Source organism: Paroedura picta, chromosome 1 (genome assembly GCF_049243985.1).
Source record: "Paroedura picta isolate Pp20150507F chromosome 1, Ppicta_v3.0, whole genome shotgun sequence".
Taxonomy (NCBI): Eukaryota; Metazoa; Chordata; class Lepidosauria; order Squamata; family Gekkonidae; genus Paroedura; species Paroedura picta.
In genome coordinates, this window is record NC_135369.1 from 181,914,415 (window position 1) to 181,942,108 (window position 27,694).

The window sequence follows — 27,694 nt, forward strand, 5'->3', positions numbered from 1 at the left end:
GCTGTGGCCCCTGCGGGAACTTTCGGGCTTCCACAGGGCCTGCAAGATGGAGCTCTTCCACTAGGTCCATGGGTGAGGCCAGCTCGCTAAGGAAGATGTGGGCTCCCCTCCTGGTTCATATCACTAGCAACTTGAGATCGGTTCTCCCATGTCTACCCCTGGAGGTGGTTATTGGTGGGGAGTTAGTTGTTAGTTGTTTACGTTGCCACGCGATATCTTGGATATGGAATAGGATATTTTCAATTGTATGTTTTTAGGGGTATTTTATCTGGGTTTTTTAGCTGTTGTAACCCGCCATGAGCCTTCATGGGAGTGGCGGGCTAAAAATCAAATAAATAAATAAATTCAGTCCTTCTGTCTTCAGATTAGCGCAGTAGACGCTTGTGCACATACATGCAAATACTGAGCCCAGCTTTGGCGTGGTTTCATCATATCCAAAAGGCCTTTGCCCCTCACTGGTGGTAAACCTGGGAAAAAAGCAAGGCTGTTTGAGGAGAACCTGCCCTCCCCTGTTACCCCTTCCTTGCCAGTGAAGAGGGGAGATGAAAGCCGCATGCAAAACGAATCTGGCAAGCTACCATGGCAACAGGTCCTTTCTTTACCAACCCGGGATCTCAAGAAGCTGAGCTGCCAGTGAGGCTGTGAGGCTCTGTGCCGTTAGCGTAGAGGTCTGCAGCGCACCGGGATAAATGTGCCCGCCAATGCACTGGTTGCCAGACGGTCAGTTGGTGACCCAGGAAGAAAGCACGGAGGGGAGGAAGGAGTGTTCACAACAGGCTCTGCAAGGAGGAAGAGGTGTGAGGGATGTGGATGCAGAGTGGGCACCGGTGACCCCAGCATGTGGCCAGAATGGAGGTACCGCTCACGTGACCTTCCCTGTTGAACGTGCTGGGGCGGGAGCTGTCCCAGGAACGGGTCTCTGGGCCTCGGGGGGTGGAGGTTGGGGTGGGGGGTTGGCACAATGTCAGCGCTTAGAGATTAGTCTGGGATCAGAGCATAGATTCTCTCTCTGTGTGATGCTGCCTGTTGTGGAGGCTGGTGGTGTAGGAATGGCCAGGATGTCTACAACAGAAGTAGAGACTGCAATGTGTGCACATAAATGGAACTACGTGGACTTTATGGATGACATAAACCTCGTCTTCTACTGGCATGTGGAGGTGTGTGGCTCCGGGGAATGGTAGAGGACAGGAAGGCCTGGAGGATCATTGTCCATGGGGTCGCAATGGGTCGGACACGACTTCGCACCTAACAACAATAGATATGAAGGTGTGATGATCCACCAACACCACCCCTTTTTTTCTGGCTATTTCAAAATGACAAAGGTGTTTTCCTCTGAGCTTTGGACAGAGAGTGTAGGAGCGACCTTAATCGCTTGTTGACCTCCCTTCAAAGGCTAATTGGCCTAGCCAAGGAGGTGGTATCTAGAGGGAGGAGGCTTCTTCTTCCCAGAATAACCTAGGACACAAAGGTGCTTCCTGAAGAGGGCAGTGGGACTGTTCCCAGCAAGTCTTGAGATAATCCTTGTGGGAGGGGGCAGAGAGGATATATCTCTTATTGACCACAGGAAGGGGGGGTTGCTTACCATCGAAGAAGGCTCTGATTTGAGACAAGATGAGCAGCCATCTTGAGCCATGTGGCTGCCAGGAGAGGGATGAATATGCAGTAGGAATGAATGCCTGTTTTTCATTATGGGTACAAGTCCCTCCCCCCCTCCCCCCACACACACACATGTGTAAATAAGAACAAAAATCTAGAATTCCTTATTAATGTTGAGGGTAAGTATTTATTTTGGAATTCTTTTCTGCCCTCTTAGAATACAGGCTCTCTGTGTGCGTGGCGGGGGGGGGGGGAGAGATGGCAGAGGAGAATTCTTGATGGGATAATTTTGGGAAGTGTCCTTGAGCAGCAGCAGAACTGACATGCCCCTTGCTGGTCAGCTGCCCAAGGGTCAGGCCTTGCCTTCACTTTGCTGCTTTGCTTTCTTGCGTACTGACGGGAAGCGTCTTTGTGTCTCTAGGCTGATCAGGGAGATGCACCGTCTTTGGAAGCTCACAGTGAACCAAAGCCCACGCCAGCTGAAAACGGAGTCAGCCACACCACTTCCCTCACTCCTAAACCGTCCACTCAGGTTGCCCCCAGCCAACCAGCCCCAGGTAAGCATGGGAACGCACTCTGCCATTTCTGCAGGGCCGCAAACTGCATCTGTGCAAGTTCTTTGTCCTGCTGTTGCCCTGAACGATTGGAACAAATAAGGTCCTGGACAGATCTCCTTTGTGAGAGACGTAAATTTCATAGAATCATAGAATCATAGAGTTGGAAGGGGCCATACAGGCCATCTAGTCCAACCCCCTGCTCAACGCAGGATCAGCCCGAAGCATCCTAAAGCCCTAAGCATCCTAAATTTATGAGATTATGCCTGCAAAAATGCCCACTTGTGCTAGAGCTCTTGTGCAAGTGGAAACCCAAGGAAAAGACTACTGTAACTACTCATGCAAACCACTTGTGTTTTTGCCTGCACCCATTTATGGGCCCTATAATATACGGGGAGGAAAAAGTGACATGACATATCAGAATCATAGAGTTGGAAGAGGTCAATGCAAGAGAAACCAGGCTAATCCTTCTGCTGATGGATTGCTGGGTCCACAACATTTTCTGGGTTTAGAAAACTCCCAGTCCTCTTGGTCCTCTTTTAATGGCCAAAACAGTGGCCTCTGCTGTGAGCATAAGACTCATCTGTATGCCCGCCATTGTGTGTCTACAGGCTGCTGTGGCTGCTGTTGGGTTTGTTGGGCTCGGAGAATGGCATTCCATTCCAAATTCACTTCCCTGTTAGCTGTCCGGCTGTCCGGGATGTGGGAAGCAAGACCCCAACTGGGAGGGCGTGAGGCTGAAAGGAGGACACCTCAGGAATCTGCCCCTGGAACTTCTTTTTTTTTTAATATATATATATATTTTTTATTTTCATAAAGATAGAAATATAGAAACGAGACAGTATAAGTTGATAATACAAAGAACAGTAAAATATAGTCTTCATTTGTTACACTTAAACCCACTCCATTAAGTGTCTCCTTTTAGTTACGCTTTGAGTTTAGGCTGGGAGGCACTGCGGAGATATATTTAATAATACAGATTCAGCTTACCTAAGAAATCTAAGACCCCACGTTAACAATGGTATGAACTTTTGCCCAAAACTTATAAGCTTTTTCACATTTTCACCCCAAAGAAGCCTACTTTGTTACCACATTTCCAACATTTGTTAACATTGTCTTTAGCAATATTAAGAGTCACTTTTAGTGTCCCTGGAACTTCTTGAAGAGTTGATGGAATAAATAACACATAAATAAAACATGGGGCAGGAGAGTGCCACTTTCACACCCGTGTCTGCCTGGGAGGCATTGCCTTTTTTCTAGCACTTTTTTGCTTTCGACCCAGTGCCAACCACTACAGATTTTGCCCTGGGGAGTTAGCAAGTAGCCAAGAATTCTGGGCTGGCCTTAGGCAAATTGGATGGGGAAAAGCTCAACTGCAAGCTCAGCTGGACACGGGCTACATATCAGACAGCTCTGAAAAATAGACTTTTTAAATTTTATTTATTATATTTATATACCACCCTCCCCGGAGGCTCAAGGATGCTCTCTACCAACCCTATTTGTTGCTACCAGACCTGCGGAGCGGCTTGAACTTCCCTGAAAGATTTAATAAAATAGTCCATCAGAAACTACAACCCATGGGGCTAGATATTTCCTTTCTGGTTACACAGGAGGAACATACAGTTAAAAAGGTAAAGGTATCCCCTGTGCAAGCACCGGGTCATGTCTGATCCTTGGGGTGATGCCCTCTAGCGTTTTCATGGCAGACTCAATACGGAGTGGTTTGCCAGTGCCTTCCCCAGTCATTACCGTTTACCCCCCAGCACGCTGGGCACTCATTTTACCGACCTCGGAAGGATGGAAAGCTGAGTCGACCTTGAGCCGGCTGCTGGGATTGAACTCCCAGCCTCATGGGCAGAGAGCTTCAGGCAGCATGACTGTTGCCTTACCACCCTGCGCCACAAGAGGCTCTTAGCATACAGTTAGGAAGCAAATAATTCAGAGGTTGGAGGATTAGTCATTCAGTCCTTAGCCTCAACCATTACAAGTGTATGCTCTCCGTGGCACTGGGGTGCATTGCCAAAATACAAATGTATGTCCCCATATTAACAAATATTAGATGATCCATCAACTGAAAGGGCCTATCTTAAGGCACAATTCACCTCGAATGTAGTGAAAGGTCAGTTTTTACAAATTCCCTTAGAGGAAAGATGGTCCTTTCATGGATGTCGACTGCCAGTGATTCTGGCCCACATACTATTGGACTGTTTAAAATTCTCAAAATATCGCCAGCCCCCCATGAAATGTAAATTGGGCATAAATGAGAAATTTGTTGTAAGCAAGGTATTGAACGAAGAGAACTCAACCCGTATTGTGAGGATAGCTAGGTTTCTGTTAGATGTTTCTAGAGAAAACTTTTAGCATATTGTTTGTTTGCTTGTTTGTTTCTTTATTAGATTTTTATACCACCCTCCCATATGGCTCAGAGTGGTTCACAGAAAACATTGCAGAAGTAATACATAGATTTCTTGATGAGAATCAAGTAGTGTCCAAATGATTTAGAGATGAAGTTGATTGAAAAGCTGGTACTCTGTATATTGTTATATATGTATATTCCATTGTCTTACTATTGGATCTATTTATTATGCCAATAAAGGTATTATATCTGATCTGGTAATTTCCTATTCCTGAAGGCACCATCTGAATTTCCAGCACGGAGCCAAAACTGGATGGGTGCAGGAAGTCCTGACCCCATTCTGTGAATCCTCATGAGTTTGTAGAAGTCATAGATTTTCTGGGTTCTGATGGCGTCAAAGTTCCATCTTGTCCCTTGGTAGGATTGTTTTGCGGCATCCGACGTACTGTTTTCTAAACCTCTGCCTAATGCTTCCTGAACTATCACAGTTTGGCCTTTGAGACTCAGATTTCTGAGATGTTGATGCCTCAATTGTAGAAGGTATCCAGACTTCCATGGATAAACCTTCCATGGATAAGGCTGGCGACTGGTGGACCAGGGCAGGGCAGCAACTGAGATAGTCTAGTGGATGCAGCCCAGCCTCCCAAGGCCATCCTGGTTTGGAGTCTACTGCAGAGGTGGCCAAACTGTGGCTCTCCAGATGTTCATGGACTACAATTTACAGTTTGGCCAACCCTGATTTACTGCTTCACATCACCGTTCATTTGTGAGAACAATGAGAGAGGCAGAATTTTTGAGACTACATATCCCCAGTGCCTTTTCTTACAGTGGGATCCATTATTCTCGCTTTATTGCTGGATGGGTTGAAATTGTTTGTATTGTTTACCTCCAGGTTCCGTGAAAGTACCAGCGAAAACAGAAGACCTTATTCAAAGTGTCCTGACAGGTAACCAGCAAAATGACTTTCTAGGATGAATTGTGTTCTGAAGGAGAGATGCTCAGCCTGTGTGTTGTGATCCCTCTCCCTTCCTGAACTATTTATTGCTGTGCAAACCAGCAAGTCTTTGGGTTACATCCGTAGGAAGTGCAGAGGAAGACAGAAAGCAGAGGAAGCAGAGGAAGACGGAAGCAGAGGAAGACAGAAAGAAAGCACCTGCGGGGAGTCAAAAAGTGTATAAAACTATGCAAGGGGGAGAGAAAGTGAACACTTCTCCCACAGCCATTATAACACTAGAACCTGGGGGCCTCTCTAGGTGAAGGGACTGAGAAACAAGTCCAGGACAGACAACAGGAAATACTTCTTGATTCAAGGGGTGATTAAATAGTGGGGTTCACTGCCCTGGGGAAGTGAACTGCTTTGAAAGGAGGCCAGAGAGATTTCCTGCAGAATTAGTCCATCAGTGACTACAAGCCATGGTCACTGCAGGGAGCCTCCATGTGCAAAGGCAGCAGACTTTTGAGTACCAGTGCCAGGAGGCAGTGGTGAGTGGGTGGGCTTGGCCTCTGTGCCTCGTTTGCCCTCCAGCTAGTTGACCGCTGTGTACAATTCTGTGCTGGATTAGATGGACTACTGGTCTGGTTTAGATTCAAGTGGGTCTCCGTGTTGGTCTGAAGTAGCACAACAAAAACAGAGTCCAATAGCATGCACTCGAAACCTCGAAAGCTCACGAATAAATCTTTGTTGGTCTTAAAGGTGCCATTGGACTCTATTTTTGTTGGTCTGGTCTAGTGGGCTTTTCTTGTGTCCTTAGTTATAGCCACCCATTTCCCTTCCCCTGCACCAGGTTTTCAGAATTTTACACCAGCCACCCTCGCTGCTAACCCTTCTCCTCATGGCCCAAACCTGCTGCTTCATAAGGGCAGGGAGGCAGAGGCCTGGGTCTGAGAATATGGAGGCTGCTGGGGCTGAGTGAGGCTGCACCCTGCTGGCTTCTGAGATCACACTGTGGGGAGCATCAAAGCTACGTTTCCGAAGTTTCCTTGCCTGGTGTAGTGGTTAGGAGTGCGGACTTCTAATCTGGCGAGCCGGGTTTGATTCCCTGCTCCTCTTCCATATGCAACCAGCTGGGTGGCCTTGGGCTCCCCACAGCACTGAGAAAGCTTTTCTGACTGAGCAGTAATGTCAGGGCTCTCTCAGCTTCACCCACCTCACATGGTGTCTGTTGTGGGGAGAGGAAAGGAAAGGCGACTGTAAGCCCCTTTGAGACTCCTTCAGGTAGAGAAAAGTGGCATATAACTCTTTATATACTGAAGATATTACTCTTCTTCAGTAATATCAGGGCTCTCTCAGCCTCACTTACCTCACAGGGTGTCTGTTGTAGGAGAGGAAAGGGAAGGCAAATGTAAGCCTCTTTGAGACTTCTTCGGGTAGAGAAAAGCGGCATATAAGAACCAACACTTCTTCTTCAGTACTATCAGTGCTCTCTCGGCCTCACCCACCCCACAGGGTGTCTGTTGTGGGGAGAAGAAAGGGAAGGTGACTGTAAGCCACTTTGAGACTCCTTCGGGTAGAGAAAAGTGGCATATAAGAACCAACTCTTCTTCTTCATCAGTAATATCAGGGCTCTCTCAGCCTCACCCACCTCACAGGGTGTCTGTTGTGGGGAGAGGAAAGGGATGGCAACTGTAAGCCGCTTTAAGACTCCTTCAGGTAGAGAAAAGCGACATCTAAGAACCAACTCTTCTTCTTCTAAATGGTGCCCCAGTGGAGAGGCTCAGGGAGACCTGCTCCCATGATCTCTCCCTGGCCCTCTGAAATATTGTCTTGGTATCCACATAGGAGAGGGTGCATGGCCAGGATCATCCATGAGACCCATGGCTTCATTGTGAACTGTCTTGCTCGTACCCTGGTAGACATGAACAGACATGAAAAGCTGTCTTATGCTGGATCAAGCCCCCTCCCCTCCCCTCTGATCCATTAAGGTCAGTATTGCCTGATCATACAGGGTCTGAGGCTGAGGTCTTTCACATCACCTGCACATATGGAGAGGCCGGGATTTGAACATGGGACCTTCTATATTCCAATCAGTTGTTTTACCACTGAGCTACAGGGTAGTTTGACCACCACATCACACTGGCTAATATTTCGCAGCCTGTCCACACACTGAGCATCCCCAGAGCAGGCTTCCCAAAGAGCTTTTACAACCTGTTGGTAAAGTTTTGCATGTTCTTTCAGCATGGGAGGAGGAAAAAAGCAGTTTTGTTTTTCCTCGTTGTAGAAGTGGAAGCACAAACCATTGAAGAGCTAAAGCAACAGAAGGCCTTCGTGAAACTTCAAAAGAAGCACTACAAAGAAATGAAGGACCTTGTTAAAAAACACCACAAAAAGACCACCGATCTCATAAAAGAACATACTGCAAAGTACAACGAAATCCAAAATGACTACATGCGACGTCGGGCAGTCCTGGAGAAAACAGCGAAAAGAGACAATAAGAAAAAGTATGTTGTACAAAGTTTACTCCTGTTAAAAATGAAATGTTTGCCATTTCCTATTCTCTTTTGTTAAAATGGTATGGACATTTCAGTAGGTGGAAGCAAAGGTAGATAGATGTTGTTCCTAATGTCAAGCATCCTTTAAGATCCCATTAATGCACCTGGGGGTTGGTCGGGACCCCTTTGGAGGTCAAACAACCCTTTCACAGGGGTCACGGCAGGGCAAGCAGCTTGGGCGCCATCCACACAACAGCCTTGCGGGATAGATCGAGGTAGAGCTTTCGTCTGTCTGGAGCAGCGGAAAAGAGCGAGATCGGCATGGTGGGACAAGAGGCAGAACTGAACTGAGAAACCCCAGAAAAAAAACCCAATTTATATACAATCATGAACAATGGATCTGCTTCTTTGACCGATCATTGGGTTTTTTATGAGCTTTGTTTGTGGCAGTCAGATAAATAGTTTCACATCAGGGGGCATTCATCTTCTAAAAGGAACTGAGCTTTCTCAACCAGGGTTTCATAGAACCCGGCGGTTTCTTGATGGCCCCGGAAGGGTTTCCTGAATGGGAGGGAGTTAATTACATTTTTATATATCTTTTCAGACTTGTGAAACATTCATTGAGTTATATGACCATATATGGTCATGTTGACCTGCCCCTCCTCCCAAAATGACCTGGAGCGGGTGGAAATGGGAGGGGCACCAGGTGGGCATGTACACAGCTCTGCTTCCCCTCCATGTTCTGCACAATTGTGCCACAACCGGGGGTTTCTTGAAGCCTGGGGCTTCTCAATGGTAAAAGTTGAGAAAGGCTGTAGTAGATAAAGAAGGGCTTTCCATATCTTGAAATTCAAACAACCAGCTGGCAGAATAATCGTTGACACATGTAAAAGCACAATCCATTCTTATCTTTAAAAGTACATACTCAGTTCCCATCGCATAAGTTGAAAAGAAAGAGAAACAACTAGCTAGCCAAATAATTATTGATACATGTGAAAGTATAGTTTGCCATCCTCCTATAATGTACATATTCTGTTCCCATCACATATTAGTCCTAACCTAAAAGTTACTGCCGTCTTTCTTAGCAAAGTAATTGTTGATACATATGAGAGTATAATCTATTATTATCTTAAGTAATATAAAGTCAGTTCCCGTCTTTAATTTTAACGCTCCTAGCTTTGAATTCTACTTCCAGAGTTCTCTCCCACTTCTGTTGTTTAACTTCCAGACATTGGATTCTCGTTTGGTGTGTTGCCAGCTGATTTGTGTTTTCATCAGCTGTTTTGTTCAAACCGTCGATTCTGTCTGAGAGCTCTTTCCTGGTGTGTTGAATTTCGTTTTCAATCTTTTTGACTACTTTCAGTATCTCTAAGTTGCCTTTGCTTAACAAATAAAACATCTGTGCGTTTGTTAGATTTCCCATTTCTGTATACAGTATACATTAACAGAGCGTCTCGCAAGAGTTCGGGCGATCAGATGTTATCCGTTAAAACAATCTCTGTATTCTGTCAAGAACTCCCCCTGAGCTCTCATTAACAAATTCTCAAGTTATTTCTTTGTCAGTTTTAACGAATGTATTTAGCTGGCTTGCCTCCCATCCAAAGAAAGAATTCTCTTGTAAATTGTTTAGGGGGGAAGTAGGGGGGCTGATGCCTGGCTTTGAAGAAGAGAAAATCAAATAGCAAACTCACAGTCTTTTGTGTTCCTCAGACTTCTGCTCTTTTCAGGCTGGAGGGGAAAAAAGGTCTGGGAAAAGTGCAGGCTTTTATCAGCTGGTCATTCCGCGCTTAGAAGATTATTTACGACAAAGATGCCATTATGATCCCTTGCACAGGCAGCGGTGATCCGGAGAACTTGGTCTCTGCGGATCTGTAGGACCCTCAGGATGCCGTTCCCGGTTCCTGGGGCGACTGGCGAGCGAGATTTGTGTATCTCACTCAAGGTCCACCAGGTGCTTCTGCTCCTGGCCCTCTGCCTGGCTCGGGAGCTTGTTACAGAACAAGCTAGCACGGTACCATCTTCAGTCATCTTTCCATACCTTGAAATTGTTGGTGGAGTAAATAGCACAGAGAGGTTGCACAACCTGATTAAAGAGTAGATAAAAGTTTATTTAGGAATTAATATATCTGACAGTGCAAAGGAGAGAAAGAGAGAGTGGCTAACTGCATCTCTATCTAAGAGAGAGAGATAGACTGAACTGTGGCTTCCAAGAAGAAGGCAGGAATTGCCCCTAAGTGTAGCAGTGTGGAGACAGATAAAGACTTACACTTGATAGGAGAGAAGGTCCTGACCTCACTATGCTTTGTAATATTTGCCTTGCTGCCCCTGCAGAGTCTCCTTCTCTTCTTTGTACTCCAGACATGGCCTATTCCAACAGAAATGACACTAGCTGCAGTTTTTAAAAACTGGTATGAGAAATAGAAGGATGTCACTGGGCAGGTGGAAACTATGCTGAGAAAACTATGTTCTTTCTACCCCATCTACTTTTATCCCCACTTATCACCGAAACATAGAGCTGAAAGGCACGCTGGGGGATTCAGTCCCATGGTTGGTCTGTTCTATCCCCCGAATGGCCTCCAGCACCACGAGGAAGGCAAAAAGCCTCCAGGATCCCTGGGCCAATACGTTGTTCGCCCGATTTGAGCAACCAAGACGGACAGGGATCTAAGGAGCATGTGGTCGCCCTCACTGTCCCCCACTTCGGTTAAAGAGAGCCGCCTGAGGCCACCAAACTCTAACCCCCTCAACGGCCACGGAACTTACAGTTCACTAACTGTATCAATAGTGCCAGGTAGGTCGCGGCGGAGTGACAGAAGCTTAGCCGCAAAGCTTAGGGAGGTAAGAGACCTAATCACTCTAAACAATTGTGCCGGGCGGGAGCTTGCGGACGCGATTTCCGTGGCATAGACATCTCGTTTCGCCGCTTTCACCACGTTCCCATACGCCTTCATAAGCGTGCGATGAGTTGTCTTCGCCGCTTTGTCGCGAGACTTCCTCCACACTCGCTTAAGCCGTCTCCCTTCCTTCTTTCTCTCCCGAAGCTCTGGATTACCACGGAGCCTGTTTGAAGTGAAGGCGGAGAGGGTGCCTAGGAGCAATCTTGTCGATTGTGGCCATTAGGCGGGACTGCCAGTCCTCCACCAAGGCTGACAACGTGTTGCCGGAGGGCATTGGGTCCCGCAGGGCATTCAGGAATCTCTTGGAATCCATAAGTCTCCGTGGGCAGACGAAAACATGTCCGGCACCCAAACGGGGTGGTATCTTAAGTCAAGCCTTCAGGGTGTGGTGGTCTGACCATGGAACAATGTTATGCGTTATATTTACATACTGCCTTCCCCTGGGCTCAGGGCAGTTTACATGGAATGACAAGAACAGTATAGTATAGTATAATTTGGTAAAAGAAGAAGAAGAAGAAGACGAAGAAGAAGATGAAGAAGAAGACGAAGAAGAAGAAGAGTTGGTTCTTATATGCCGCTTTTCCCTACCCGAAGGAGGCTCAAAGTGGCTTACAGTCGCCTTCCCTTTCCTCTCCCCACAACAGACACCTTGTGAAGTGGGTGAGGCTGAGAGAGCCCTGGTATTACTGTTGAAGAAGAAGTGGTTCTTATATGCCACTTTTTCCTACCCGAAGGAGGCTCAAAGCGGCTTACAGTCGCCTTCCCTTTCCTCTCCCCACAACAGACACCCTGTGAGGTGGATGAGGCTGAGAGAGCCCTGATATCACTGCTCGGTCAGAACAGCTTTATGAGTGCCGTGGCGAGCCCAAGGTCACCCAGCTGGCTGCATGTGGCATGCCAGATTAGAAGTCTGCACTCCGAACCACTACACCAAACAGTGATAAGACAACAGAGTTTCGCAACATCAACATTTTAACAGTTTGAACCTTAACATTTTAACAGTCCCATGGTGGGTCAGTGCAGTCTGTCATTGTCATCATCTAGGTAGCTGGGTGTCCTAAGCTGCTCCTGAAATCATCAAAAGGCAAGCCACTGGGTCCACGTGCAGGAAGAGTGTGCTACATTTGAATCTATTTAAAGGAGGGTTACAGATCACAACCCCTCAAGGATACAGAATGGAACATGAGTAGGAAATTCCACATGGTAGTTTCTGAGAAGGAAAATCTTTTTTCCCCCTCTGACGAGTGAACTTAACTGGTGAGCCGTGTTGCCTCGTCCTGGCAGCCAAAAAGGAGTCTCGCTTGCTCTCCTGAATCATGAAGCAAGTGCCCATGGTTTTCCCCACGTGCTGTTTCAGGGTGCATGGACAATGAGATGAGCATTATCCCAAAACCGGTCCCTACCAGCATCTTCTCCCCGTGAACAAAAAACTTGTGTTTTAATCTATGCTCAGAATCAAAAGCATTTTTGAAGGGTTTGACTAATCTGTTTCTTCCCCCTCGTCCACCTGTTCCCCAGTGGTCCTTGGATACAGTCCTTCACACTCTAATGAGACCCCTCTTTGAACCCTTAGCATTGGTTCCTTTAGCTTTTCTGTCTATGAAGACAGAGTTCCTGGTGGGCATCACGTCAGTCAGAAGGATGTGGGGACTTAGCCTCTTTTCGGGTGGACCCTTCCTGAAGGCTTTTCCTTCTCATATAGTGTGTGTATGCACGGAAGGCATTGATGAACAACAGTTACAGATAAGAAACTCTGTTTTCATTAAGTATCTGATCCTGCGTTGAGCAGGGGGTTGGACTAGATGGCCTGTATGGTCCCTTCCAACTCTAGGATTCTATGATTCTATGATTCTATCATCACTAGGATACATTTCAAAATGGATAGCCCTGCATTTCTGCCACCAAATGGGCTATATTACATTGAACACAAGTATAAAACTCCTATGAACTCTTATATTAGCAACCCCCCCCCCGACTCCTGTGAGTGTGGCTTGGAACCCCTGTTCCTGTTTCCTGGCCAAAATGAAGGGTTCATTCCCAGGAAGGGAGGCTGGAGTTTTTGACTTGTATACTGGTGGGCTGCTGACAGCACCTCCACTGGGAAGGCCTCAGCGATCGGCATGCATGCTTCCATGCAGAAGCGGCATTGCTGCCACAGGGGAAGAGTTCAGGCTGGGTCACTGTGAGTACGCACTGCCTGTACAGTTAAAAGGGGGCAGGAGCAACCCAAGTTGCACAACCTCTGTGGAGTTAATGGCTAGCAGTCCTCCATCCCCCCCCCTGGTTTCCTCCTACTCCCCAGCTTCCTGCAAAGATTCCTGAGAAGACAGGTTGTGAGTCCACAGGGGCTCTGGGCCACATGACCAATGACATGCTAGTCAGGCTACCAGGGCTTGTCATGAAAGGGCTTGACCCCCCCCCCCCCCCATGCAAGTAGGAAGCCTTGTTTTGCCAGTGCAGGGTGGAGTCTGCACGGAGCTTTTATTCCAATCCCAGGTCAATTCAGTCCCTGCCATCTCCACTGAATGCAATATCCATTTTGATTTTGTTCGATTTAAATTTTCCCTCTGCAACAAGCATGATTGATCCGTAATGAAACTACCTTTATCCTGCAATATTGAGGAGTGAAAATAATGCTCAATATTTTCACAATCGAATTAAGAAAGCATGAGAAATCATGTGGATCTCTGGCTGCTTCGCATTGTTGCTGAGGCTCTGTGGTAGAGAAGCCCTGATTGGCCAAGGCTGTAAGCTTTTCTTAAAGAGGAAGCCATAATTTTCTTTCAGCATAAGCTCTAGAAGCCCTAACTTCTGTGGGTAGAGATTTGCCTCGTGGGTTTTTTTCTCCCTCCTCTGCTGTCTCCAATCCTCTTCCCTCCCCCTTAAAGAAAACAAAAAAGAGGCTCTTGCTGCACTTGGCTCCCTTCTGAACTTCCCTAACCAAGTGCAGAATACTTTTCTGTTTCAATGGGGGGGGGGGAGGAAGACCCGAATTCAAATCGATCTGGATTCAACAGGATCCACAATGGAATAAACAAAGTAAGTGCAGAATCAGCCCAGGTTTGGGCTGGAGAAGGATTGGGGTGAGAACCCTGCCTCTGATAAGAGTGGAGCCACATCCAAAGCGGGTGGGGGCAAAGGAAATATCAAGAATTGGCAGAACTGCTTCATTGCAACTAAAGTAATTGGGTTGTGTTTCATCTCATTTGTGCAGGGGAGAAACGGGCAGTCCGGACCACGGCTCCTCAGCGGTTGAGCAAGAACTGACCGCCCTGGATTCAGAAATGACTCAGAAGCTGATCGAACTGAAGGAGAAGCAGGAGCAGCAGCTGCTCAGTCTCCGGCAAGAGCAGTACTACAGTGAGAAGTACCAGAAACAAGCCCACATTAAGCTGGTACGTACTACAGACCTCCCCCTCCACCAGGAGCTTCCTGGTCCTGTCCTGCAAGTGCGGCCGGAAGGGCATTTTGTTTCCAGGCTCCTGTATGCATTAAAGTCCCCGGAGGTCTGATGGTCCCCCATCCTGCAGCCCCCATCCCCAAAGATGCTTGTTGTAGGAAGTCGCTTTCAGAGCTGAAAGGAACATGAGATGATTAAGCTGCTAGCTAGCTTGGTGTGGCCGTTAGCAGGTCAGGCCAGACTCCGAGATGACCAGGGTCGAATCCCTGCTTGTGCCACAGAAGTGACCAAACCTTGGGCTAGTCACTCCCTTTTGTTCTAACCTAGCTCACAGGGTTGTTTTGAGGATAAAAAGGAAGAGAGATTATTATGTAAGTCACCTTTGATCCCCATTGGCAAGAACAGTGGAGGATAAATGAAATAAATAAGTAGAAATGAGTCTCATCCTCCCCTGCTTCACAAAGCTGCTGTCAGGATACAAGGTGAGAGGTGTGGAGAATGCAGTGGGTCCCCCTGAAGAGAAAGTTGGGGTACAAGTGAAGGAAACTAACGAACTTTAGTCAGACCAAAAATGAGTCTGTCTTGTCCCACATCCTTTTCCCAGCTCCACCTAGGTGGGTAGTTTTGGGGAACTCTACAATCGAGGCCTGAGGACCACAGTTGCCACCCTCCAGCCTTAATCCTCCTTCAGGCATAACTGCTTCTGAGCATGGATGTTTGATTCATCTGCCACAGGTAGTAGACTGGTTCATCCATCCATCCATCCATCCATCCATCCATCCATTCATGGGAAGGCGATTGTAAGCCACTTTGAGACTCCTTTGGGTAGAGAAAAGCAGCATATAAGAACCAACTCTTCTTCTTCTTCTTCTTCTTCTTCTTCTTCTTCTTCTTCTTCTTCTTCTTCTTCTCATTCTTCTTCTTCTTCTTTCACCCAACGTACCCATTCATTCATTCATTCATTCATTCATTCATTCATTCATTCATTGGAAGGCGATTGTAAGCCACTTTGAGACTCCTTTGGGTAGAGAAAAGCAGCATATAAGAACCAACATTTCTTCTTCTTCTTCTTCTTCTTCTTCTTCTTCTTCTTCTTCTTCTTCTTCTTCTTCTTCTTCTTTCACTCATTCATCCATCCTCCCACGTACCCACCCATTCACTCACTCACTCACTCACTCACTCACTCACACTCACCCACTCACATATCCATACATCCATCCATCCATCCATCCATCCATCCATCCACCCTACTGATAGGCCACCATTCCCGACCTGTCTTTTTAACTGTCTTTTCCAGTAACCTAACCTAGTAGCCATCGTTGCATCACATTCTCCATTGCACGCATGATGTTTTTGTGTGTGCAAGTCTTCTTTTTTCTAAACCGAAAAGTCCCCTCCCCCCCCAATTCTTCAACTTGCAGTAGAAATCTCCAGCCGTATGTCCATTTTTCTTGCCCCTGATCTGCCCTTTTTTCAGCTCAACAATATCCTTTTATGATCAGGCTGTGTGGCCAGAACGATGCCTCGTCCCTCCAGTCAGGCTGTATCATAGGATTGCTATTTAGCTGCATTGGCTGAGTTATTGGCTGACTCTCTCCTCATTCGAGTGACAATGCGATGGCTATTTCTGATAGCTTGGGAATTCTCTCTGTACCAAAGCAAAGCGTGGGGGGATGACTGATGGTTTTTACATTAGTGCCGCTTTTCAAGGGATCCTTCATTCTGTTAGTTAAGTGCTGGAAAACGCAGCCCCCTCTCTCCAAAGTCGCAGCCCCTCCAGTGATAGTTTTGGGAGAAGTCATCCGATCAGGGCAGCCTACCAAACTGGGAACATAATCTTTCCTGTCTAAAAATGGCATGTAGCTATTTCTTGTTTGTGCCAAATAGCCTTCTGTGAAACTATGCGTGCGCTACATGGATGCCAGAACATGAGCTATAAACAGCAACTTGAGGTTATGCATATATTGTCCCAAAGCAGGTCTTATTTTCACAGCTGCGACTCTCTGTTGGCAGAGGGAAGCACCCAGTGTGGGGCAGCCCTGCAGGCTAAAGCCAGAATCTAGTCCTGTGGTGAGAGACCCTTTGGGGAAAGTTGGAGAAAAGAGGAGGCAATGGGCCTGCGCCATTCCAGTCTGCCCCCCCCTCCCCCCGGAGTGCTCCCCGCTGTGGCACAATTGGGTCCTCAGGGGTAGGAAGGACTACAATGCAGTGCACCATCTCCATCGTACACTGTAGTTCTGCCTTAAGATTTTGTCCCTGCGTGAGAGCAGCAGCTCGTAGCAAGAGGCAACCCTGAGATGGACCGTGGGATCACCAGCAGGAGCACACAAAAAAGAAGAAGAACATGAGGTTGCTATGCCAGCATTTTGTGTATTCTCAAGCCACACTTTTGTTTGTTTGTTTACTTCATTTAGAATCATAGTGCTGGAAGGGATCTCATGGGCCATCTAGTCCAACCCCCTGCACTATGCAGGACACTCACAACCCTATCGCTCATCCACTGTCATAGAATCATAGAGTTGGAAGGGGCCATACAGGCCATCTAGCCCAACCCCCTGCTCAACGCAGGATCAGCCCAGAGCATCCTAAAGCATCCAAGAAAAGTGTGTATCCAACCTTTGCTTGAAGACTGCCAGTGACCGGCCACCTCCTTGAACCTTCGAGAATACCTTTCTCCTGAATGGGGACACCTTCTCCTCCTCTCCATGGGGTCTTTCTAAGGACCCTGTGAACTGAGCCTGTGACTGGCCCAAGGGCATGGATAGACACCCAATCCTGGGCCTCCCACATCCTCATTCCACCCTTGAGCCACAACACCTCCACACAGGCTTTCAACGTGCTTCATGTGGAATTGTGGGGGGAGGGGATTAGATCAGGGGCGGGCTAGTTTTGCTTGAGGTCCCGGGAGAAGAAGAGGGTAAGAGGGCACATGATTGCTGTCCTTAAGTATTTGAAAGTTTGTCACTTGGAGGAGGGCAGGGAAAGGTTCCTGTTAGCAAAGAATAGAACCCACAGTAATAGCTTTAAACTACATGTAGAATGATACCGGCTAGATATCAGGAAAAACATTTCCACAGAGCCCTTCAGCGGTGGAATAGGCTGCCTAAGGAGGTGGTGAGCTCCCCCTCACTGGCAGTCTTCAAGCTGCGGCTGGGCCATATTTTAATATCAGGTCAATGTGTGTGACCATAAATTATCTATTTCCTTTGAATGCGGGCTAGTCACTTATTTGTATATCTGTGCAAGGCCTCGTTCTTGTGTATTCCCACCCTGGGGAGGATTTCGCATCCCTGCTCTTGGGCCTTCTGTCCTAAAGACGGTTATTTGATTCATCTTGCATCTGATCAGCAGATGGCAGTCTTTGCAGAGCAAAAGGGAAGTCTTGAACAACGTTGTTTTTTTAAAAATAGCATGTTCGCAATGCATTTATGCGACCTGAAGAGAAACCAGAGTAAATTAAGGTATTTGCTTTCTGAGATGGACCCATTTATGACACCAAGGGTTGCCACCTTTGCTTCGGCCGCAAGAAAGGTTCGCGCTGGCCTCATGGCAAACACTGTGGGGTAATGAGCAGAAGGTATGGGTCAAGTGTAATTTTTATTCCGGTTAAGGGATAACCGTGACAGATCTGTGTTTGTTTTGAACCGTTTTTTTTGTTATCTGATCTTGCTATCCTGTGGCCTAGTGCAGTGGTCCCCAACCTTTTTGAGGCTGGGGACTGGCAGGGCAACTGCCCGCCCGCGCAGGCCATGCATGCGCACTCGCCAAAATTGCCATGCGTGGCACTTTCGCTCATGCGCGGCACTTCACGCATGCACAAAAGTGTCGCGCATGTGCGATTTCGGCCGTGCATGGCGCATGTGCGCATGCGCAGCCCTGGTTCCCTCTCCCCCCCTCCCGCAGTAAGAAGCTTCCTGGGCTGCAAGCTTGCTGCCTGGGAAGTTTTTTACTGTGGGGGAGGGGGCGGGGAGAGGGAGCCGCAGCCCGGCGCCAAGGCCTTCGCGGCCCGGCACCGGGCCGCGGCCCGCAGGTTGGGGACCACTGGCCCAGTGCAATAAAATTTGACTACAATGCATTTACAGCAGAAACACAGAGATAAGAACTCCAGCTGAGTGCCTATCCTTGTAAATTAATCGTCATCATTATTGTCAAAACTTTTAATGATGTCTGAGAGTGTAAAATAAGCCCACTATATGGGGCTGGTACTCTGCAAGGAACTATTTTACCCTGCTGATGACTGGAGGGGTTTTGGCAGCAGCACAGTTTAAAGTGCAAGGTGGGAATGAATGGCTTTCAGACTAAGGGTGGCTGGAGACGAGAGGACAGAAGAGAAGCCAAGTTGGATCAGGCCAATGGTCCATCCCTTCCAACACTCCACAGTGGCCAAAACCCAGAGGCCACCAGGTGGGTCACCAGCAGGGCCAAAACTCCAGAATCCCACTAACGGTTGCAAAGTTTTGCTGTTCAGGGATTTGCAAACACAGAGCGCTTTGAATATCAATATAATTTTATAACCTTTATAATATCATCATCATCATCATCATCATCATCATCATATTTCTTCTTGGAGCCTTTTAAAATTATTATTGACATTTATTATTAATCATATATCTTTGCCTTATTGATTTCATTCCTATATGCATTGATTTGGCATTGTTTAGCATTATGTTTAGTCGCTGATGCTGTAATTGTATCCATTTGTGGGAAATGGCTGGTGAAAGGGCCGTGAATGAATGAATGAATGAATGAATGAATGAATGAATGAATGAATGAATGAATCATAGAATCATAGAATCATAGAATCATAGAGTTGGAAGGGGCCATACAGGCCATCTAGTCGAACCCCCTGCTCAACGCAGGATCAGCCCGAATAAATGAATGAATGAATGAATGAATGAATGAATGAATGAATGAATGAATGAAATTGAATATTGGTTATGAAGGGGGGAGTGGTGATGGTGCCTTCAGTTCAGCTCTGTGGGAAGGCTGATTTCATGTACTTTGATATCTAAATCTGACTGTTAAAAGGTTTTTTTACATTTCCACACCCCTCTGTACACTCCTTTTTGCTTGGTGGGTTGTTGCCTTTGGGTCCCTCCCCTTTCCCGGCCCTCTCAAGGTCAGGTGTTTTCCAGCAGTTGTTCCTGCCTGCCGCGTGGGCTCCCTAGGGTAGTACAGGGATTCTGGGGGAGCACTACAAGGCCAGGCTCTTTTGGGAGGGCGTTCCTGATGGCATTCCTGGCATAGAGTTTTGTGTGGTGCACTTTCAGGATGGGTTTTATTGAACGCTCACCTGTTTAATGTGGCCACTGACAAGGTGAGCCGCTTTGAGCTGTTAAAGGAACATTCTTGAAGATATACTAGTTGAAAACCAGTTTTTCTTCACTGTGGGGCTTGAATAAGTCTAAATTCTAAATGAATTTTATGCAGTGATGGTTGTGGAGTTTTTATAACATGCTGCCTGTTTCCTTCTGTCCCCCTCACCCTTCCCTGAAGCTCATTCAAAAGCTGATGGATGTTGCTGAGGAGTGCCAAAACAGCCAGCTAAAAAAGCTCAAAGAGATTTGCGAAAGGTAAGGATGGCAAATGAATGTCATCACGGATGCCCTTCTGGGTGGCAGGTGTGTATGGAGGTCACGTTCCTAAAAGCTTCCCTCTTTGTTGCAGAGAAAAGAAGGAGTTGAAAAAAAAGATGGACAAGAAAAGACAAGAGAAAATCTCAGAAGCTAAATCAAAGGACAGAAATCAAATGGACGAGTAGGTGCAGACTTAAATTCTTACCCTCTGAGGGATTCCTATGAGTGGTGCAGTGTGTCATAAAAGAAGCCAAGTTAGAACAGACCAGTGGCCCATCCAGCCCAGCACTCTGTGGTCTTTTGAGATTTTAGGACTTGGCTAGGTTCTGAGTCCTTCCAGAAAATTAGTGTTGCAGAGTAAGAGAGCATTTTGAAAGTATGCAGTTAATTAAATAACTTTGTTGATGGGGCACAGCGCTTTATCAAGGGGTCTCTAGGCTGATTCTGCATTGAGCAGAGAGCTGGACTAGATGGCCTGTATGGCCCCTTCCAACTCTATGATTCTATGATGAAGGATCATTTCAAACTTCGGCCAAAGTGAACTATGACTAACAGGGTCATCTGGAGGCTCTTCCAAGTCCATTGACATCTGTGGTAGACGTTATTGGAGCAAGTTAAAACATTCAGGTACCTGGGAATCCTCTTGCATCACCACACTCAAAAGCTGCTCCTCCCCATCTCATGCCTTCATTATCACAAAGAGAACCAATATGTCCCAGCAGCAATCCAGGTTTTTCAAACCAAAGCAATCAACCAAGTTTTGTTTGGGATCCCCATCTGGGGATCCATGCAGTGAATTATGAAGTGGACAGATTGGCCTCTTTTTTCCTCCTTTGCCTCCTGGGCCTTCCGAATGTGATTGGTCTCTTCACCCTCTATAACCAGCTTGGCTTGCCCTTGCTGACAACTAGATCTTGGACGATAACTATCAAGTATTGGCCCAAACTTCACTTTCATCCCCGAATTAGGAACCTACTTCACGATCTGCTTATGGATTCTTGCACTTTCAAGTGGTTTCAGCAAATACACCATCAAATCAACACCCTTGGTAATAGCCCAGATTTTTGACTAATTATGGTGAGGCCCAGCTATACCATAAAAAGGTAAAAGGTAAAGGTATCCCCTGTGCAAGCACCAGGTCATGTCTGACCCTTGGGGTGACACCCTCTAGCGTTTTCATGACAGACTCAATACGGGGTGGTTTGCCAGTGCCTTTATTCAGCAAAGAATCTAGGACATTGAAATCCAGTTCATTGAGGCAGGGGTTAACTGGACTTATTTGCCCTGTTTTGTTTGTTTGTTTGTTTGTTTTTGGCCTATCCACTAGTCCATGATATCAGGCCCATTATTTCTCAAAACCATCTCTCACAGCCAGAGATTGATGCTCACCAGGTTAAACATTTTTCCATCTACAGTGCTATCAGGGAGATATAAAGGTGTTCCTTTAGAAGACAGATTGTGCAAAATCTGCTCAGCTGAGCCTGATTCTGTACCTCACATTTGGCCAGCTTGGTGTAGTGGTTAGCAGTGCTGACTTCTAATCTGGTGAGCTGGGTTTGATTCCCCGCTTCTCCTCCACAAGCAGGCAGCTGGGTGATCTTGGGCCACAGCACTGATAAAGCTGTTCTGACCGAGCAGGAATATCAGGGCTCTCTCAGCCTCATCTATCCCACAGTCTGACCTCCCTCCCTCTTCTTCAGCAGTATCAGGGCCATCTCAGTCTCATCTCCCTCACAGGGTGTCTGTTGTGGGGAGAGGAAAGGGAAGGCGAATGTAAGCCGCTTTGAGACTCCTTTGGGTAGAGAAAAGTGGCATATAAGAACCAACTCTTCTTCTATTGTACTGCTTGTTGTTTTCTGAGCTCCATCACTGATTGATTGATGCAGTCTGGACTAATTCTGTGCATTTTTCAAGTAGGGATATTCAATTTTTGCTAAAAGACAAGCTTCCTATTGTAACAGAGAAGGTGGCTGAATTTTTGGCCACAGTTCTGCAAGACAAAACTTGCATCTGCAAGAAATAACTTGTCTCTTATGTTCCTTTAGGGTAGGATGGTGTCCCTCTATTAGCAGCTAACTTAATTCTTATTTTAAATGTCCTATAAATGTTTTTAAATGTAATCAATATTATAACTTTAACTTGTTATATCCATCGTTCTATGTTTAGGTTTTATTATTACTATCACAAATATCTGTTTATTCCAAGTACTCTGGATATATCTGATTATTATTACATACTTGGATTATTGTTACTATGCCATTAAAGGATTTGGAAATTTGAATAATGAAAATTAATTTATCTTACTCTCAGGGAGAAGACAGAAATGATTCGGTCATATATTCAGGAGGTGGTGCAGTACATTAAGAGGGTGAGTCTGCAACATGTATGTATTTGTATTTATGCATTCGTTTATTTGGACAATGCATCTGTTCCAGCAGAGCCAGCTAACAAGAAAAAATACAGTACAGAAATAATGATCCTTTAAAATAATTAGAAACACACAGCTTCAGAGCTCATGGGCTGGAGCCAACCCCTGGAATCTTCAAGCTGCCCCTTCAATAGTATTTCAATCACTGCATCTTTCAGCCTTCCCGGACAGTCCCAAGGGTAGGCCACTGACTCTCAGGAGTCTGCTGCTCCCACCAGCCAGTCAGCAACTGAAATGGCCTGGGCCAGGATTGGTTTGCCTCTTGGGAGTAATGGCCCTTTGTGTCTTTGAGTTCAGTTAGTTGGTTGGTTGGTTGGTTGCTTGGTTTTCACATTTTTATTCTGCCCTTTCCCGACGGCTCAAGGCAGCTCACAACATAACCATTACAAAAAAACACATTTTCAACATTTAAATATTAAAATCCAGTTTCCATTTTAAAACCGAGGGCTCACGGCCTTCCCTCCGACGGGAGTCAAGGGCATTGCTGTTTTGATGGGTGGCGTGCAGATATGGTTCTCTGTGCAGCGGCCAGCCTGTTGGCATTATTTTCTGTGAGCCGCATCCATGGTCCTGGTTGAGGAAGATCTCTGTCTTGCAAGCCCTGTAGAACTGTTTCAAGTCCTGCTTGGAGTGATCTCACTTAGAGGAGCATTCCACCAGATGGGTGGTTGAAGCCAATTTAATTTCTTTGGGCCCGGGGATCTTGAGCCAATTTCTGTGCCTCCTGCAAGTGAGTGGCGGCACTTCTTGATGTGATGTCATCAGGGCACAGGTGAGCCTCCTACCTGTTGCCCAGGAGGCACAGAGAATGCCTCATGCAGAGCTGCTTTCTCTGGCCTCACCAAGGCCCCCCGTGATATTTGGGAGGGGGAAAACTAGCCCCTCCTTTTTTTACATTGCTAAAGAAATTGTTCAGAAAAAAAAGAGAAATCCTACATGTTACATAAGTGCTATCTGAAGAAAAGATAAGGATAAGGCTGGCATTTGACACTGCATATCTTGTTCTTTTGCATCACCATAATATCACACACCACATAACTGCATTTTTCCAGAGTTTGCATTTTTCCTAGTTAGCATATACAGACTAAAACTTGATTATATTTTTATCTCAATTTTACTGTTCAATATACTCTAATATTGGACTCCATTTTCTTCTGAATTCCAATGTTGATTTGTTGTGCATCATATATGTGTCATGTTTCAGTTGAATTCATAGGATTCTAGAGTTGGAAGGGGTTCTATAGGCCAGAGGTAGTCAACCCGTGGTCCTCCAGATGTTCATGGACTACAATTCTCATGGGAATTGTAGTCCATGAACATCTGGAGGACCACAGGTTGACTACCCCTGCTATAGGCCATCTAGTCCAACCTCCACTCAATGCAGGATAACCCTAAAGCATCTTGGATAAGGATCTGTCCAGCTGCTGCCACCAGTGAGGAGAAGCTCACCACCGCCTTGGGCAGCCCATGTGACACGTGTCAATACAGACTGGTATCCCCATACCTATGTGAGCTTGTGGCCAGTATTATACTATTAATATATATAAGGAGCCTCTTGTGGCGCAGAGTGGTAAGGCAGCCATCTGAAAGCTTTGCCCATGAGGCTGGGAGTTCAATCCCAGCAGCCGGCTCAAGGTTGACTCAGCCTTCCATCCTTCCGAGGTCGGTAAAATGAGTACCCAGCTTGCTGGGGGGTAAACGGTAATGACTGGGGAAGGCACTGGCAAACCACCCCGTATTGAGTCTGCCATGAAAACGCTGGAGGGCGTCACCCCAAGGGTCAGACATGACTCGGTGCTTGCACAGGGGATACCTTTACCTTTACCTTTATATATAAGGACTTGTCACTGATGAAAGAACTGAAAACAAAGATTACCTGGATTCCGTTTTGACAGAAGTTCTAAAGAATAAACAAACAAGGAAAACCACAAAAATAGGACATTTTTCTTTATCATATTGCCAATAGATAGGTCTGTTTCTCTCTGTTTGCTTTAATTATTAGACCGTCCTTATATTCTTGTATGATAGTCAGAAAAGGAAACCAGGTTTGGTTTGACAGGATCTGTTGGAGACAAATCCGCACTGACTTCCCCAGATCAATAACACCAAACATAACAACAATGAGCGCTCCACAAAAACAGAACAAACATGGAATGGCAAAATGGAGGGCCCCCAGGGGAAGAAGGATCCCAGTAATAAGAAGAAGGTGTAGAAATGACAGTGAGAGGAGATGGCACAAGAGAAGGGGTATGAATTATGGATATGCTTGGGCCCCATCTAATCTCTGTCCCATCCCTTGGTATTCAGGGTCAGAGGCTAGGAATAAGAAATTGCCTCCATCACTGAGAGCTTGGCCATCTGTGTAGTGTATCTCTCAGCCAGTGCACCATCAGATGCCCTGCTAGCTCTACTGGAGACAGTAGTGGCCTGGACACTGCAGTTCCCCGGACTACTGTTCTTGGGGGACTTTAATGTCCATGCTGAATTACTGCCCTCTGGAAATGGGCTGGACCTGGCATTGGCCATGGCGACACTGGGGCTCTCACATTTTGTCACCAACCCCACCCATCAGACAGCCACACGCTGGACCTTTATTGCAGGGCTCGAAGTGGAGCTGATAATGGCTAACCCCATTCCATGGTCAGACCTCTACGCCCTTAAAGCCCAGCTAAGAATATCCCCCACCCCCCAGTTGGATGCCGAGGAAATTTTGGCTTGCCCAAAGAGATTTATGAATCCAAAAAGATTCCTGAATGCTCTGTGGGACTCAATGCCTCCCAGCACCTCTCTAAATGACCTAGTCAGTGACTGGCATGACAAGATGATGACAGCTATTGATGAGATTGCCCCCTGACTCCCTCTCTGTCTTTGTCAAAAGCAGGCCCATTGGTATATAGCTCTGCAAATTGGAACAGGAACTGAGACAGCTAGAGCAAGTTTGGAGGAAAACTTGTGACAAAGTGTCGAGAATATCCTACAGGGCTATGAGAAAACCTATGAGATGGCAGTGAAGTCAACCTCTGTTCGACTTCCTGTGCATCTCCAAACTCATACCCAGCACAATTATTTAGGGTAGTCTGGTCACTCACCACCCCTGAAGGAGGGTGCCAAAACAGAGACAAATTGGACATCAGCTGTGAGGCATTTGTGAGCTCCTTTGTGGATTAAGTCTTGACATTCCACCATGACATTTCCCCAATTTTAGGCACAGAAAAGGAACTTGAAGCACCTTGGCCTCCCTTAAAGGATACACTAGATGGCTTCAGATGATTCTCACTGACTGAAGTGGACAGGGTACTGACTTCGACAAGACCTACCACTTGTCCCTTGGGCCCCTCCCTTCGTGGCTAATCTAAAGATCCGTCATGAGGATAGGGGACTTCTTACAGGGGATAATCAACCTCTCCCTCTCAACTGGAGAAATCCCAGAGGGGCTGAAGGAGGCAGCGTGACACAGGGACAGGGCGGTAGTTGGCGGGCTCATGTGGATTCAGGGATAGTTTCTCCAGCACAGGCTATACCACTGCGGCCTTCAGCCCCTCTGGGAATTCTCCAGTTGAGAGGGATTTCTGCAACTCGCTCTATGCAGGCCTACCCATATCCTGATCCAGAAAGCCAACCAATGCAGAATGCAACAGCCAGGGTTCTTACAGGAACACCTTGGAGGACCCACATCCGGCACGCACTCCAACAGCTGCACTAGCTACCAGTTGACTACCGCATCAAGCTTAAGGTTCAGGCATTCACCTTGAAGGCCATACATAGTCTGGGCCCTGAGGGACTGCCTCTCCACCTATGCCCCACAGAGAGCATTGCACCCCACTAACTGGTGATCCCCGGCCACAAGGGAAGCTGGGGTAGTCTGAGGAGCCTTGGGAGGGAGGCACCAGGGGGTATGTGTGTGTGTCTGTATTCTGGTTTCTTAATGCATTAGCATAGGACATCCTTGAAACAGCAGAGTCAGGAGGGTACTGGCATCTAGAAGACTGCAGTTGAAAACTTGACTTACCTAGAGAGCTTGCTAGTTCCTTAATCTCAGGGTAAAATGAGGGCTATGCCTGCTACCCAAACCCCTTGGTGGGAAAGGCAAGCTGAAAGGCTTGCAGGAGCCTCCTTGATGTTTGAATACAGACCAAGTGCCAGACGTGCCTCTAACTCAACACCAGAGACTGTTTCCGGTGGTGAACAACAGCTTGGCGAAGGACCCTTTTGAGCAGAAAAGCATTACAGTGCTTCCTTCTCTACCAACATTGTTTTAAAATGAATATCAAAATGGGCAAAGCTGAACTGAGGGCAGGGTTCAAACGCTGGTGCAGATCTGAGCCCAATTCATTGTTTTGCTTTTGTCTCGCAGCTAGAAGATGCTCAGAGTAAAAGGCAGGAGAAACTTCTGGAGAAACACAAGGAGATTCGCCAACAAATCCTGGATGAAAAACCCAAGGTAAGGAGACTGAGATACTTTTTTGCATCCTTTTGCATTTTCTGTTACCAGACATTGAGGCTAACTGTTTATTAGGAATCTTAATTGTGGAGATTTTGGAAACAGTTCTGCATTCTGCTGGGAAAAAAACATTTGGTGTTGATGTGCCAAAAAAGGGCAATATCCTGGGAAACTTCTTCTGCAAAGCCACCTTTGCCTTTGAATCCATCGCAAAGAGCAAAACAAAGCTGGAGTCCAGACAGGGACTCTTAAGGCCAACAAAGTTTTATTCAAGGTAGAAGTTTTTGTGTGCATGCACACTTCCACAGATACCTTTTGTCTCCCTTGAATAAAACTTTGTTGGTCTTAAAGGTCCCTGACTGGACACTGGCTTTCTTTGGCAGCTTCTGGCCAACTCTGTGTTGCAAAGAGTATCTTTCACCAGCAGAGGGCGAGCTGCACCGGCGGCCTCTTGAGCCAGTGACGTTTTCTTGGTGTATGCGTGGGTGTTAGGCATCATCTTTGGAGCATGCAAAATTCAGGGCACAGGACTCTCTTTCTCTCTCTCTCTCTCTCTCTCTCACACACACACACACACACACACACACACAGAGCTGCTGCTGAGTTGAATAAATTTGGTGCGTTGCATTTTAGAGCGCAGCTAAACAGAATGCAGGAGAACTGCGATGAGGCAGATATTTACTTGCTGTTAGCTATGGAAGAGGCTGCTGCAGCGTGCATGTATTTGTGTGTGTGTGTGTGTATGGGGGGAGGGGGGTTGCTGGCTGCTTGCTTGTTCCTTCTTCCTCCTGGAACGGCTAGCAGCATGGCGGTGGAGGGGCAGCTGCAGAGAAGCGGTGTACTGGAGAAAGGCATGAGACACGCAAACACACCCTGCCCCGGTCCAAATCCCTCTTGTCCCTTTGTCTGAACGAGAATCTAAGATGCCCAAGCTCCCATCTTGCTGTGCTCTCATTCTCTGTCTTAGTCAGATGAACGCTGCGTGCTGGTAGAACACCTCGACATTTGAGCACAGCT

At 46.8% G+C, this 27,694-nt stretch overlaps 1 protein-coding gene across 3 annotated transcripts in view; it reads left to right on the forward strand.

Annotated features, from left to right (window-relative positions):
• PLCB1 (phospholipase C beta 1) overlaps positions 1 to 27,694 on the forward strand; it is a 508,515-nt gene that overhangs the window by 405,482 nt on the left and 75,339 nt on the right. For all 3 annotated transcript variants that reach the window (XM_077314606.1, XM_077314600.1, XM_077314616.1), the window contains 8 exons: positions 2,018 to 2,153; positions 5,399 to 5,452; positions 7,725 to 7,944; positions 14,047 to 14,227; positions 19,729 to 19,805; positions 19,900 to 19,989; positions 22,119 to 22,176; positions 26,591 to 26,677. In XM_077314606.1, coding sequence (XP_077170721.1) covers positions 2,018 to 2,153; positions 5,399 to 5,452; positions 7,725 to 7,944; positions 14,047 to 14,227; positions 19,729 to 19,805; positions 19,900 to 19,989; positions 22,119 to 22,176; positions 26,591 to 26,677 — 903 coding nt within the window. The remainder of the gene's footprint in view (positions 1 to 2,017; positions 2,154 to 5,398; positions 5,453 to 7,724; positions 7,945 to 14,046; positions 14,228 to 19,728; positions 19,806 to 19,899; positions 19,990 to 22,118; positions 22,177 to 26,590; positions 26,678 to 27,694) is intronic.